Source organism: Coregonus lavaretus (assembly GCF_964263955.1).
Source record: "Coregonus lavaretus genome assembly, chromosome: 32".
Lineage (NCBI taxonomy): Eukaryota > Metazoa > Chordata > Actinopteri > Salmoniformes > Salmonidae > Coregonus > Coregonus lavaretus.
In genome coordinates, this window is record NC_140019.1 from 24,192,880 (window position 1) to 24,208,800 (window position 15,921).

At 39.4% G+C, this 15,921-nt stretch overlaps 1 protein-coding gene across 1 annotated transcript in view; it reads right to left on the reverse strand.

Moving 5' to 3' along the window:
- LOC311107545 (short transient receptor potential channel 3-like) overlaps positions 1-15,921 on the reverse strand; it is a gene marked incomplete at both ends in the record, with an annotated part of 70,023 nt that overhangs the window by 24,920 nt on the left and 29,182 nt on the right. Inside the window, 5 exons of the mRNA XM_084150052.1 lie at positions 3,106-3,315; positions 4,244-4,439; positions 5,566-5,830; positions 6,576-6,809; positions 15,109-15,325. Of these exons, the coding sequence (XP_084006178.1) occupies positions 3,106-3,315; positions 4,244-4,439; positions 5,566-5,830; positions 6,576-6,809; positions 15,109-15,325 (1,122 nt within the window). The remainder of the gene's footprint in view (positions 1-3,105; positions 3,316-4,243; positions 4,440-5,565; positions 5,831-6,575; positions 6,810-15,108; positions 15,326-15,921) is intronic.

Here is a 15,921-nt window from a genome sequence, read left to right on the forward strand (position 1 = left end):
GGTCCATGAGTTTTGGTGGGCAGCTCTCTCTTGGCAGGTTTGTTGTGGTGCCATATTCTTTCCATTTTTGAATAATGAATTGAATGGTGCTCCGTGGGATGTTCAAAGTTTCAAATATTTTTTTATAACCCAACCCTGATCTGTACTTCTCCACAACTTTGTCCCTGACCTGTTTGGAGAGCTCCTTGGTTTTCATTTACATTTTAGTCATTTAGCAGATGCTCTTATCCAGAGCGACTTACAGTTAGTGAGTGCACACATTTTTCATGGTGCCACTTGCTTGGTGGTGCCCCTTGCTTAGTGGTGTTGCAGACTCTGGGGCCTTTCAGAACAGGTGTATATATACTGAGATCATGTGACACTTAGATTGCACACAGGTGAACTTTATTTAACTAATTATGTGGCTTCTGAAGGTAATTGGTTGCACCAGATCTTAGTTAGGGGCTTCATAGCAAAGGGGGTGAATACACATGCACGCACCATTTTTCCGTTATTAATTTTTTACAAAGTTTTGAAACAAGTTATTATTTTCGTTTCACTTCACCAATTTGGACTATTTTGTGTACGTCCATTACATGAAATCCAAATAAAAATCAATTTAAAAGACAGGTTGTAATGCAACAAAATAGGAAAAACGCCAAGGGGGATGAATACTTTTGCAAGGCACTGTACACAAACAACAAGTGTGCGGTTAAAATTGGCAAAAAACACACACATTTATTTCAACAGGGCATTGGGGTGAGACAGGGATGCAGCTTGAGCCCCACCCTCTTCAACACATATATATCAACGAATTGGCAAGGGCACTAGAACAGTCTGCAGCACACAGCCTCACTCTACTAGAATCTGAAGTCAAATGTCTACTGTTTGCTGATGATCTGGTGCTTCTGTCCCCAACCAAGGAGGGCCTACAGCAGCACCTAGATCTTCTGCACAGATTCTGTCAGACCTGGACCCTGACAGTAAATCTCAGTAAGACAAAAATAATGGTGTTCCAAAAAAGGTCCAGTTGCCATGACTACAAATACAAATTCCATCTAGACACCTTTGCCCTAGAGCACACAAAAACGATACGTCCCTCAGCCTAAACATTAGCACCACAGGTAACTTCCACAAAGCTGTGAACGATCTGAGAGACAAGGCAAGAAGAGCCTCCTACGCCATCAAAAGGAACATCAAATTCAACATACCAATTAGGATCTGGCTAAAAATAATTTAATCAGTTATAGAACCCATTGCCCTTTATGGTCGTGAGGTCTGGTGTCCGCTCACCAACCAAGAATTCACAAAATGGGACAAACACCAAATTGAGACTCTGCATGCAGAATTCTGCAAAAAATACCCTCCGTGTACAACATAAAACACCAAATAATGCATGCAGAGCAGAATTAGGCCGATACCCGATACCCGCTAATTATCCAAATCCAGAAAAGAGCCGTTAAATTCTACAACCACCTAAAAGGTAGCGATTCCCAAACCATCCATAATAAAGCCATCACCTACAGAGAGATTAACCTGGAGAAGAGTCCCCTAAGTATGCTGGTCCTGGGGCTCTGTTCACAAACAGAGCCCCAGGACAGGAACACAATTCGACCCAACCAAATCATGAGAAAACAAAAAGATAATTACTTGACACATTGGAAAGAATTCACAAAAAAACAGAGCAACCTAGAATGCTATTTGACACTAAACAGAGAGTACACAGTGGCAGAATACCTGACCACTGTGACTGACCCAAAATTAAGGAAAGCTTTGACTATGTACAGACTCAGTGAGTATAGCCTTGCTATTGAGAGAGGCCGCCGTAGGCAGACCTGGCTCTCAAGAGAAGACAGGCTATGTGCACACTGCCCACAAAATGAGGTGGAAACTGAGCTGCACTTCCTAACCTCCTGCCAAATGTATGACTATATTAGAGACACAAATTTCCCTCAGATTACACAGACCCACAAATAATTTGAAAACAAATCCAATTTTGATAAACTCCCATATCTATTGAAATACCACAGTTTTCCATCACAGTAGCAAGATTTGTGACCTGTTGCCACAAGAAAAGGGCAACCAGTGAAGAACAAACACCATTGTAAATACAACCCATATTTATGTTGATTTATTTTCCCTTTTTACTTTAACTATTTGCACATCGTTCCAACACATTTGAAATGTCTCTATTCCTTTGTAACTTTTGTGAGTGTAAAGTTTACTGTTAATTTTGTATTGTTTATTTCACTTTTGTTTATTATCTATTTCACTTGCTTTGGCAATGTAAACATATGTTTCCCAGGCCAATAGAGCCCTTTGAATTGATTTGAGAGACAGAGAGATTGACAGAGCGAGAGACAGAGAGAGAGAGACAGAGAAACAGAGAGCGACAGAGAGAGAGAGAGAGACAGAGAGAGGCAGAGAGAGAGAGACCCCAGCCACATATTAATCATCATCTTGATACTGTTATTGTGTGCCATAGGGGGCCTGCTGATTGAAGTTTTAAACAGATGATATCTTCCAAGGATTAGATTAGAGACAGGCATCAAACCTGTCTTAAAGGGGATTTCAAGAATCCATACATATAAATTGGATGTCATCATCTTTTAAGTAGGGCTTGAGTAATAGTCCATGTTCTCTTACTAGACTAGTATCCCAGACTCCAATGCATACAATAAAGAGCCTTCTCTTTAGGTGGATAGTGTTCATATTTATTTGCAATGTAAATATGGCGAGCCACAGACATAATGCAAATGTCATTGATCCTCTCTAGGGTCATTAAGAGGTGAGTGCAAATTATGACCATCCAGAGACAGCACTGAGAAATCATAATGTACAAACCATAACCCCTATAAACAGAGATCTCTGCATTAAATGTTGTCTCCAGCTGGAGCGGATTTGTGTGTTTTATGTGTAAACATTGCAATGAGAGAGAGAGAGAGAGAGAGAGAGAGAGAGAGAGAGAGAGAGAGAGAGAGAGAGAGAGAGAGAGAGAGAGAGAGAGAGAGAGAGAGAGAGGATGGGAGATAAATGAATGAACGAACGGACAAATTAATCAATAGATGAATGAATGAATCCATCCATTTATTCATTCCATCCATAAATACACCCATCCATCCATACCCTGGACTTCGAACTGTCCATCCCCAGCTCGACGTCCTTCTTCAGGCTCCGTCGTCGGCAATGCAGCATGCCAACTATCCACCTAATGAGGTGGTAGAAGGACTTGGGAGTGGGAACGATGCTGAAGGGAGGAGGCAGCGTCTTGCCGTTGTCAAAGTAGGACAGCCACAGTTTGGAGCGTGCAAACTTCCACTCCACGTCCGCGTCATCCTGAGAGATAAACAGAGTTATTTCACTCTCTGAGTGAACACCCCCTGGAAGTCAAGAGATTGACTTAGTGAGGCTAGCTCAGTAAGTGTTACAAACACCATTATCAGAAACCTATTTGAACTAATGATAACCTGTTCACTTCTGTCTCTCTCATTGGATGTTATGAATTTATTGTAATGTTTTTACAATTTTATAACTGCCTTAATTTTGCCAGACCCCAGGAAGAGTAGCTGCTGCTAATGGGGATCCATAATAAATACAAATACAAATACTTCATTTGCTGTAGGTCTAATCTATGAGAGACAACAGTATTAGCCTAATACTGCCATCGAAAAGTCACAAGCTATTGTTATCTCTGATAGGAAATTACAGCAGAGGCCTCATGTCACCTCTTGTAGCTTGTGTTGCGGATTACCAAAGGAAATTCTCACAACACATAACATGGATCATCTCCAAATAATTGATTAAAACAATAATACATGAGGGGGGGGTGATTCATTGTGGCTTTAGCACGGCTGTACTGTGGTCATATGAGGCAAGTAGGAAATAGCAAAAAATATTCCCATAACAAGGATAATCTTGAAATGATTGATTTCAGAGCTATTCATAGCCGGCCCCCTGATGTTTCACAGTTAGAGACAACAGAGCATAGGTGCTTAGGGCATACTGTGCTACATACAGCATTATAGAAAAACCACAGCAAAAACAAACAGATTACCCCAAAATACACTATCCCTATAATTATATCCAAATGAAATGGTGGGTGTACAGATGCCACTAACACACCCCCAGGTTGAAGTTTTCCCCTAGGTATAGATCTAGGATCTGCTTCCCCTCCCCCAATCCTAACCATTAAGTGGGGAAAATGCTAAACTGACCCAAGATAAGGTCTAGGCTGGGGTAACTTCACCCTACACCAGTGACTCACCTCGATCTCTTGATAGGAGCTGTTGATCATGGCGATCAGCATGTTGAGCAACACCACCACCATGGTCACGTTGTAGATTCCGTAGAGCACATAGCCGATGTTCTCGATGAACTTGTGGTTGTACTTGAGCACCACGGAAGACACCTCAGACAGCCCAAATATAGACCAGAACAGAGTCTTGAAGCTCTCCTCCACCCTGTGGTGACAAGGAAGGAAGTGGAATGTCACAGAACAGACTGATTAGATCTAAGGGTTTCTAGTTTGTGGCTGTGCCCTAGTGAGACCACAAACTACATTTGGCTTTGGCCCAAGTGACAGGCGATAACAAAGTGCTACTTTAAATAAAGTGATGTGATTATGAAGTCACTTCATGTGTAGCCTAACTTATAAGGGGAGACATGTAGCTATATGATGTGTGGGGAATGAAGCAAATATCTTAGCATGTCTTGCTTGATACTAAAGTGAGGCATCATCCTGGGATATAGTATTCTGGTTGCCAAAGTGACTTTGAGGAAAATGAACAACAAGATTGAAGGATAGCTTCATGGGAATTGTGGCCATGAAATTATTCTTATTTTTTCAGGTGATGTCACTGTATTTGATAGTTTGTGTTATACGAATTCCACTGATGTCCTTGTTAAGGTCAGAAATGACCATTGGGAATCTTGGCAATGTTAGATATGTGAGTGTGTGTTCCATTTGTAAGTGTGTGTTCCATTTATGCCAAGCCAACTTGGCTAATAAAATACAATATGGACAATTGAGGAAAAGAATAACCATAACAATGGGAAGGATTTCATTTTCTCACGTTTGGAAAGAGTAACCTTGGAGGGAATCCACTCCATTGTGAAATAAGCCATTTTTTCTGAGCTGTCACAATTCCGTTTTGAGGCACTCTTAGAAATGGAGTCCAAGGTGGGCCATTTCCTACTTCATACTGCACTATACTGACTGAGTTGATAGACTGAATGGGCTAGCACTGCTTGATTGGACTCAGAGGAAGAAAAGAGCTCCCTACATGAATGGAGAACTTTTAAATGTTTTATGTAGATAGGTTCATGGCAGTAGATGTGTATCAATCGTATTCTCATATTTTAGGAGTGTATTCAATTCAGGGGCTTTGGGGACAAAACAGTAAGGTTGAATGTGTACAAAGCCTCCCTACTGACTGTGTACGAAGCAGTTCCTGTTACTGACTCCAGATCTCATCAATTAACATTCTCTTACACAAGTTGAATGAGACTGTCCCCATAAGTGTCTCCCCATATGTCTGTTCTAATAAGTGTCCTCAAGTGGTCACAGTGTCTGCTATAATCACTCACGTGGTGAATGCCGGGTTGACCTTCGCACCCAAGTAGTAGGAATAGAGGATAAACATGCCGATCATGAACGCCAGGAAGACCATGATGAACAGGACCATGAACTTGAAGATGTCTTTGACAGTGCGGCCCAGGGAGATCTGGAGCGGTCCGAAGCTCTCGTTAGCCGGCAGGATGTAAGCGATGCGTGTGAAGCTCAGCACCACGGCGATGGCGTATAGTCCTTCTGAGATCAGCTGGGGGTCTGATGGCAGCCATTTGTCCCTCGCTACGTGGAGGAAGGTGTAACACTCAGTTGTTTTCATATCACTCACAGCAACATGTACAATGTGTTTAATGCATGGCGCTATATGATTGTTCTACACAATGGTTGGGTTACACTTTGTTTTACAGACTAACTAGGTCTTCGCAGGCTTTGAAATAACACAGTAAATTGTCATTACATAATAATTCCCCTAAAATTTGTATTTAGTTTCTTTGGGATTCATCAACACAAGCACCAATAAACCTCCTAATTTCTCAGTAAATATCAGGTAAAACTAAATGAAACAGGACTATAAAATACTACTATTTGCATACCACTTATGCTCTCAATGTCAAATTAAAAACAGGCATTTATGTGATTTTAAATGCCGGCCTTTTGTTGACCTTTTGCATGTTCTAACGATATACTAGAGTGTGTACAGTGTACCAGATTGATAATGTTGCACTTAAATGTGTCACCGTGCACCATTAGATAATTAGAGCTTAGTATGATTGGTGATAGACCTGCGTTAATTCTCTAATGATTCTTGAGATTAGCGCGCCTGTAGTATTGCCTTAAGCATAATCATTGATTGATTGATTCATTGACACCGTTACACGTCTTGCAGGCCATGTGGATAGGTATAATGAGTTTGTGGTGGTATTTGTAGATGTGTGGAAGATGCCTACTTGTCTTAACTGTGTCATGGGTGTATTCATTCTGCATCCTGACATGAGGAACATAATCAATACAGAAGCTCTTCTCTCACCGTAGGTGAAGTATTTGACCTCCGGGGGTAGGGTCACTAGGGAGAGATCAGTAGCGTGGACCTTTTCGTTGACATACTGCTGGGCTCTGGTGGCTTGGAGGAAGGCGAAGAACCGGGCGGTGAAAGCGGCGATGAAGATTGAGAGCATGCCGAAGTCCAGAACGTTCCACAGCTGCTGGATGTATTCCCTTGGCCCCTCGGTCCACAGCTCCTTACACTCAGACCACATCATCCCTGTAAAAGGCAACAAAGACGTGGGTTGTGTTCATTAGGCACCAAACAGATTAAAATGTTCTGAAACTGAGAGAAACATCCCTGCAGAGCAAACAGCAACAAGAGGACATGGGTTGTGTTTACTAGGTACGAAACAAAAGAAAAAGGTCTGAAACGAGGAGGGACAGTCTGAGAAACACTCGTTTTCGTTTTCTGTTGCAAAAAAATGTGCTATGTCGTGCCCTAATGAACATGACCACAGTGTCATTGAATCGGCTGGCAATAGTGAGACTGAAGTGTGTTGATTTAGTAACCACCTAATGTCTATCTAATGGAACCACCTTCAGGGCCTGAAAATTGGTTAGTTTGTTTATTAAATCAACTGTCTGAATCTAGCTGTTACTTTGAAGCCATTCATTGAATCACTACAGATTAAAACCTCTAACATAGCTGCCTGGCAGGGTTGGTCCTACAAAGCCAGAGCCCCCTGATGGGAGACCATAATATACAGGGAAATTCTCAAAACTTCTAATGAGAACCTTGACGACCTTGTACCTAGCCGATGGGGATTCCGGTGGGGTACCCCCCACCCAGGTAGTGGCAGTGCTGGCAACACTGGCTGCAGTAACTCATGGGGAGGGGGTCACACTCGGACAATCAGAGAGGGGGCATATTATTTAGGCCCTGGTGGCACAAAATAATCAAAGGTCTGACTGCACGGAGATGCTTGGGAAAAATGGTTACAACGGGGGACCAGAGTGTTTGTGTCTCAGGGGAAAGGGTGGATCTGATCTCCATCACCTAGCACTTGAAATAGGTTAATTAAATCTCAAAATTTTGTCAATTTTTGCTCAATCTTGCATGCTTTCTCAAACAGCTGTAACTGTATATGCATTCGTAAATCAGGTCCATTCTTGAGTTTGGCTCTGGGATGTAACAACCGTTGAGCATCTGAGCTTATGGTTGATTGTGGAGGAAAGGGGTTGAGTGTGTTAGAGTATGTGCGTGTGTGTGTGTGTATCCCACATCTGTTGCTAGGGGGTAAGGATGTTAGGGAGAATATAGGATGAACCACAATAATTGTTTGCTAAAATAATAATTGATTGACAAAAATGTAATGTAATACAATGAAAATCCGGGTTATAGGTAACAATCCTTCGCATGAACTGCCGACAGTATTACGCATATTAATTGATAATGATGGAAATTAAGATATGCAAGATATTTGAATAGATATATATTTTTAATAGCTATATATATATATTGAGCTGAGAGCATTGGAAATGCTTTTGGCGGTTGACCTGCTTCTGTTTTGTGGGTGGCACTGTGTGCTGTTTTCGAAGGATGGGTCCTGGCCTCTCGGGGGGCCTAGGTATCCGGGGGGACGGGGGTGGTATGCCGATCGCTGGGATGACAACCCAACTTGGGATGGGGAGGGGCTTTAGCAGGGGGAATAGTGGAGAACAATTGGAGGGAATATACTTCTCCCATGGGCAAAGAAACTCTAAAGGGGTGATGATATTAATTAACAGTAATTTTGATCCAAATGTACAAATTGTCCAAACAGATCCGCAAGGTAGATGGATGATTTTAAATATGTTATTGGACCATAAACAGATATGTTCATTAACCTTTACAGATCAAATAATGATGATCCACACTTTGACAATATATATATAATAAATTATCAACCCTGCAAGCAATACAAGACTCTATTATTATGGTGGGAGATTATAATACAGTTTTAAATAGCTCAATGGACCGTAAAGGAAATCACATTACAAATTATCACCCTCATGCTCTTAAGGAAATCATGAATGTCATGGATACATTAGAACTAGTAGATATATGGAGGCTTAAATATCCTGACCTAGTCAGATATACATGGCGGAGACTCAATCAAGCTAGTTGTCTTGACTTCTTTCTTATGTCATTCTCATTGGCACCAAAAGTTTAAAAAGTGTTGATAGGGGACAGAATGCGGTCGGACCATCATATAATTGGCATATACATTACTCTTACTGAATTTCCACGTGGGCGAGTATATTGTAAATTAAATCAAAGCCTATTGGATGATAACATGTTTTTAACTAGGACAGAGGAATTTATAACTGATTTTTTCCAACATAACATAGGTACAGAAAATCCCCTTATTGTTTGGGACACTTTTAAATGTGCCTTTGGATGCCATGCAGTTCAGTACTCATCTCAAAAACAAAAGCAATTTAGGTCAAAAGAGTCCATACTAACAAAGGAAATAGAAGGTCTAACATAACAGATAGATAGCAATAAAAACTGTAACATAGAGGCTCAGAATAAATTTTGAGGAAAAACAAAAATAAACTTATTCAAGAAAGATCAAGTGTAATATATTATAAAGATAAAGCAAACTCGAAAAATACACCAAATTATTTTTAAATCTTCAACATAGAAATGCTAATAAAAAGAATGTACTACAACTGGTTACAAATGACGGAGTCACCCATGATTCACCAAATTATATTTTGAAGGAGGAAGCAAAGTACTTTAAGCATATGTTTTCATTTCAGTTGCCTCCATCTCCTCTAACTGAAGCTAATTGTAGGGATTTTTTTCTATTGACTCATGTGAAGGTGAAATTACAGAGGAGGAACTTCTGGATGCAATTAAAGACTTTAAGTCCGGGAAAACTCCAGGGTTGGATGGCATACCAGTCGAGGTATACCAAACCTTTTTTGATATACTCAGAGGACCGTTATTAGCATGTTTTAACCACTCCTATGTAAATGGTAGATTATCAGACACTCAATAAGAAGGTCTGATTTCATTATTACTGAAACAGGATACAAGTGGGAAATATAAAGATCTAAATCCATTAAAAAAATTGGAGGCCCCTTACACTTCAGTGTTGTGATCCAAAGATTCTAGCAAAATGTATGGCGCATAGAATTCAAAAGGTATTGCCAAACATTATTAATTCTTATCAGACAAGTTTTTACATGGACGATACATTGGAGATAATGTAAGGCAAGTACTGGAAACAATAGAACACTATGAAAAATCTGGGAAACCAGGCCTGCTACACATAGCAGACTTTGAAAAGGCATTTGATAAAGTACGACTGGAGTTTATATATAAATGCCTGGAGCATTTCAATTTTGGAGAATCTCTTATAAAATGGGTTAAAATCATGTATAGTAAACCCTAGGTGTAAAATAGTAAATAATGGCTATTTCTCAGATAGTTTTAAACTGTCAAGAGGAGTAAAACGGGGTTGTCCACTATCGGCACATCTATTTATTATGGCCATCGAAATGTTAGCTATTAAAATTAGATCCAGCAATCATATCAAGGGATTAGAAAACCAGGGCTTAAAAACAAAGGTGTCATTGTACGCTGATGATTCATGTTTTCTTTTAAATCCACAACCTCATAGAGGATCTAGATACATTTTCTAACCTCTCTGGATTACAACCAAATTATGATAAATGTACTATATTACGTATTGCATCACTAAAAAACACAATCTTTACATTATCATGTAGTTTACCAATAAAATGGTCTGATGGTGATGTGGATATACTCGGAATACATATCCCAAATGAAATAAATGATCTCACTCCAATAAATGTTAATAGAAAGTTAGCAAAAATAGATAAGATCTTGCTACCATGGAAAGGTAAATACCTGTCTATTTGTGGAAAAATCCCCCCGATTAACTCTTTAGTATTATCCCAGTTTACCTATTTGCTTATGGTCTTGCCTACGCCTAGCGAACAGTTTTTTAAAATATATGAGAAAAAATATTCCATTTTATTTGGAATGGCAAGCCAGACAAAATTAATGGACCTATTTATATAATGAATATGAATTCGGAAGACAGAAATGATTAAATATTAAAGCATTAGACCTATCACTAAAAGCTTCAGTCATACAAAAGTTATACTTAAATCCGAACTGGTTCTCTAGAAAATTAGGAAGATTGTCTCACCCCATGTTCAAGAATGGCCTTTTTCCCTTTATTCAGATTACAACCTCTCACTTTCAGTTATTTGAAAAGGAAATAATCTCCCAAATATCACTATTTCTAAAACAAGCCATAGAAAGTTGGTTGCAATTTCAATTTAATCCTCCGGAAATGACAGAACAAATAATGCAACAAATATTGTGGTTAAACTCAAATATACTAATTGATAAAAAAAAGGTATTGTTTAAAAAAGGTATAATCGTAAATGATATCATAGGTAGGACTGGTGGAGTTATGTCACACATGCAGCTAACAAAAACATATGGAAATGTCTGCTCTACCCAAAATTACAACCAAATAATTGTAGCATTACCGCAAAAATGGAAGAGGAAAGTGGAAGGAGGGAAAAGTAAGAACTTGTCTGTCGGCCCTGCATTAAAGAACATAATTGGTTAAAGAAAATTGTGATAAATAAAAAAGTATACCAGTTTCATTTAAGGACCAAAGGATTGACAGCCGTCCCATATAGATTGCAAAATAGTTGGGAAGAGATTTTTGACGTACCGATTCCATGGCATAGTGTTTATGAACTGATATGCAAAACGACACTGGATTCAAAACGTATAATTTTTCAATTGAAATTATTATACAAAATTCTTGCTACCAATATAATGTTATTTATATGGGAGATACAATCTTCCCAGCTCTGCAGATTTTGCTGCGAAGAGACAGAATCATTAGATCATTTGTTTTGGTACTGTCCATTTGTAGCTTGTTTTTGGACACAGGTCCAGGAATGGCTGAAGGATTGCAATATTTACCTGGAGCTAACCCTGCAGATAGCACTACTGGGTGATCTGAAAAGTCATAGTATTTTGTGAAAGAGCACAGTTAGAAAGATATGGCATATACAGTTGAAATCGAAAGTTTACGTACACTTAGGTTGGAGTCATTAAAACTAGTTTTTCAACCACTCTAAACATTTCTTGTTAACAAACTATAGTTTAGGCAAGTTGGTTAGGACATCTATTTTGTGCATGACACAAGTAATTTTTCCAACAATTGTTTACAGACAGATTATTTCACTTATAATTCACTGTATCACAATTCCAGTGGGTCAGAAGTTTACATACACTAAGTTGACTGTGCCTTTAAACAGCTTGGAAAATTCCAGAAAATGATGTCATGGCTTTCGAAGCTTCTGATAGGCTAATTGACATAATTTGAGTCAATTGGAGGTGTACCTGTGGATGTATTTCAAGGCCTATCTTCAAACTCAGTGCCTCTTGGCTTGACATCATGGGAAAATCAAAATAAATCAGCCAATACCTCAGAACATTTTTTGTAGACCTCCACAAGTCTGGTTCATCCTTGGGAGCAATTTCCAAACGCCTGAAGGTACCACGTTCATCTGTACAAACAATATTACGCAAGTACAAACACCATGGGACCACGCAGCCGTCATACTGCTCAGGAAGGAGACGCGTTCTATCTCCTAGAGATGAACGTACTTTGGTGCGAAAAGTGCAAATCAATCCCAGAACAACAGCAAAGGGGGTGGCAGCATCATGCTGTGGGGGTGCTTTGCTGCAGGAGGGACTGGTGCACTTCACAAAATAGATGGCATCATGTGGAAGGAAAATTATGTGGATATATTGAAGCAACATCTCAAGACATCAGTCAGGAAGTTAAAGCTTGGTCGCAAATGGGTCTTCCAAATGGACAACGACCCCAAGCATACTTCCAAAGTTGTAGCAAAATGGCTTCAGGACAACAAAGTCAAGGTATTGGAGTGGCCATCACAAAGCCCTGACCTCAATCCTATAGAAAATGTGTGGGCAGAACTGAAAAAGCGTGTGCGAGCAAGGAGGCCTACAAACCTGACTCAGTTAAACCAGCTCTATCAGGAGGAATGGGCCAAAATTCACCCAACTTATTGTGGGAAGCTTGTGGAAGGCTATCCGAAATGTTTGACCCAAGTTAAACAATTTAAAGGCAATGCTACCAAATACTAATTGCGTGTATGTAAACTTCTGACCCACTGGGAACGTGATGAAAGAAATAAAAGCTGAAATAAATCATTCTCTACTATTATTCTGACATTTCAAATTTTTTAAATAAAGTGGTGATCCTAACTGACCTAAGACAGGGAATTCTTACTAGGATTAAATGTCAGGAATTGTGAAAAACTGAGTTTAAATGTATTTGGCTAAGGTGTATGTAAACTTCCGACTTCAACTGTAGAAGCAAACCGGATGGACATCATGAAAATGATCGGAGAGGTTGAGGGTAGAGGAAGTTCAGGAGTAAAAACAAACAAAATACAATTATTGTAAAATTGACTGTGTCCATAAAATGTATTTAGTATGTATAAGCTAGAAGTAGAGGCCTAAGCGTTGTTGTTCACTAGTTTACTCCAATTAGGGAAGGGGTTGTGGGGTTGGAAAGTAATAAAGGGAAATATATTTTTTTAAAGGATATGTATATGTATTTATATGTATGTATGTGTATATGTACGTGTATGTATGTATATATATATATATATATATATATATATATATATATATATATATATATACATACATACACGTACATATACACATACATACATATAAATACATAAAATCCTAGAAAAAACATATGGGGGATTGGAAGTATGCTGACAATTACATTGTTGGAAGTTACAATCTATCTGCAATATTAAAGCTGATCTACACCCCAAAAAAAACACCAAACAAATAAGATTTAAAAAAACATTTAAACAAAAAAATATAGCTTTTAAAAATTCAGAAGATGGAACATAGTTATAGTCACTGCATCGATTCGTTAACTCAATCTGTCAAAGGGGGAGAGAAAATTGATGAAATGTTCCCTCCTTTGATCCTGCATTTAGTTGTTTGGTGAATGAAGGTCAGAGGACCTCTTGGGTCATGTCAAAAGGCCGGTAGTGACTCATTATAATCACTTCCTGGTTTCTGCCCTATCCGACCAAACGGGATGCATCTGCAATGGCGTCAAACTCGACCAGGCTCGATATGAAGATCGTGTTCATTAGGGAATGCAACGGAAACCAATTTTTTTATGTTTTGTAGTTCCTCCCTGTATCAGTCCATTTTCTTCCATTTGATGCCAAATGAACACAACCCTGGAAACCTCCCCATGCTGAGAACAGAATGGAGACTGCTGTGTAGAGGAGAGGAAGGAGAGGGTCAATTTACAGATGTGTCACCGTAATTAGTATTTCAATCTTGCAGGAGCAGCAGGAGGACTGAAGACTGCTCCTCACCAAAATCTCATCAGATTTCCCCCTCCCCAGAGAGTTACCTGATTCTCTCACTCGCAAGTACGCACTGTCAACTGCTCGTTCCAGTTTAGGTCAGTCTGGCTGCTAAGCATTAAGTAAAACTGACCAGGGAAGCTATGGAAACTTTTTATTTTAAAAAGCTCATTACTGTCTGTAACTATACCATATACTGTATATCAGTATAATTGTGAAAAGGCCAAGATAATCTCCTGACCACTGTTCCATACAGCTGCTGTTTTTGCTAGGTCCTTCAGAGCACATTGAAAAGAGATTACTGTTCTAAATAGAGCACAGTACATAAAACAATATATGTTTCATTTAATGTGAATCTAACCAGGATAGTCCACTCAGTAACACTTGAATCTAACCAGGATAGTCCACTCAGTAACACTTGGCACTGCTTTCAAGGGATACCTGGGAAATATACACTGAGTGTACAAAACATTAGGAACACCGGCTGTTTCCATGACATTTACATTTAAGTAATTTAGCAGACGCTCTTATCCAGAGCAACTTACAAATTGGTGCATTCAACTAAGGATAGCCAGTGGGACAAACACCCTATTATGATTGTATTTTTATTATTATTATTATTATTATTATTATTATTATTATATTATTATTATTATTATTATTATTATTATTATTATTATTATTATTATTTATGGGGGGGGGGGGGGGGGTAGAAGTATTACTGTTATACTATTACAGGTATTCCTTAAAGAGGTAGGGTTTCAAGTGTCTCCGGAAGGTGGTCAGTGACTCTGCTGTCCTGCCGTCCTGGCATTGTGGGGGAGCTTGTTCCACATAGACTGACCAGGTGAATCCAGGAGAAAGCTATGATCCCTTATTGATGTCACTTGTTAAATCTACTTCAATCAGTGTAGATGAAGGGGAGGAGACAGGTTAAATAATGATTTTTAAGCTTTGAGACAATTGAGACATGGATTGTGTGTGTGCCATTCAGAGGGTGAATGGGCAAGACAAAATATTTAAGTGATCTTTTTGCACCCTGAAACATGACTCTGATGAATGTCCTTAACATGTTAAACAAATAAATCCTCTCTCACCTGTGACCCAGACCATGATGAGGATCTCAGTCCAGCTGAATTCAGTGGTCTTGACCCGGTAGATCTGCATGGGGTGGTCAGTGACGGTCACGTTTGGCATGGTGCTGATGCCCTCGAAGCGGTCCGATGCGTTGAACAACAGCAGGCACAGGAAGATAATGAAGGAGGAGGCATGGGTCACAAACTTCATGAAGGGGCTGCGCAGGACATTGCCCAGCTACAGGAAATAAGAAGGTCATTTAGCAGATGCTCCCATCAATAATGACTTACAACCAGTGCATTCAACTTAGGGAGGTAAAACAACCACATCATAGCAAGTAAAACCTTAAGGTGGGATTGGTGGGATGCACAGGCATAATTCAGCCAATAAGAAGTCTCTGGAGTAACTATGGTGCAACCACCTCAACCTATACTACAAAGCACGATCAAGGAGTTAGCCAGCTAATTTGCCTACACATCCTTGAAATGGGCTTGGTCTAATTTTCTCAACAACCAAAAACACATACATGTACATTTAGCTTTCTTAATGAACCAGAAAAACAGTTATTTCTGCTTGTTTATCAAGGTTAGTTGGCTAACTCCTTGAAACTGCTTTGTAATATACCCCTCAGATGAAATGAGTTTGTTGTGAAGTCTGGAGTAACTTTACAACAATCACAAATCAATTCAGTTTAGGTGGTCGTATCAATTGATTTAAACTTTATTTGGTTTCGTTCATGATCTATACAACTGAAAAGCTACTACTAGTCCTAATCACATTTTTATTCCCACCAATTGGCCCCTCCTGAAAAACAAATCGAAGTGTTCTCAAGG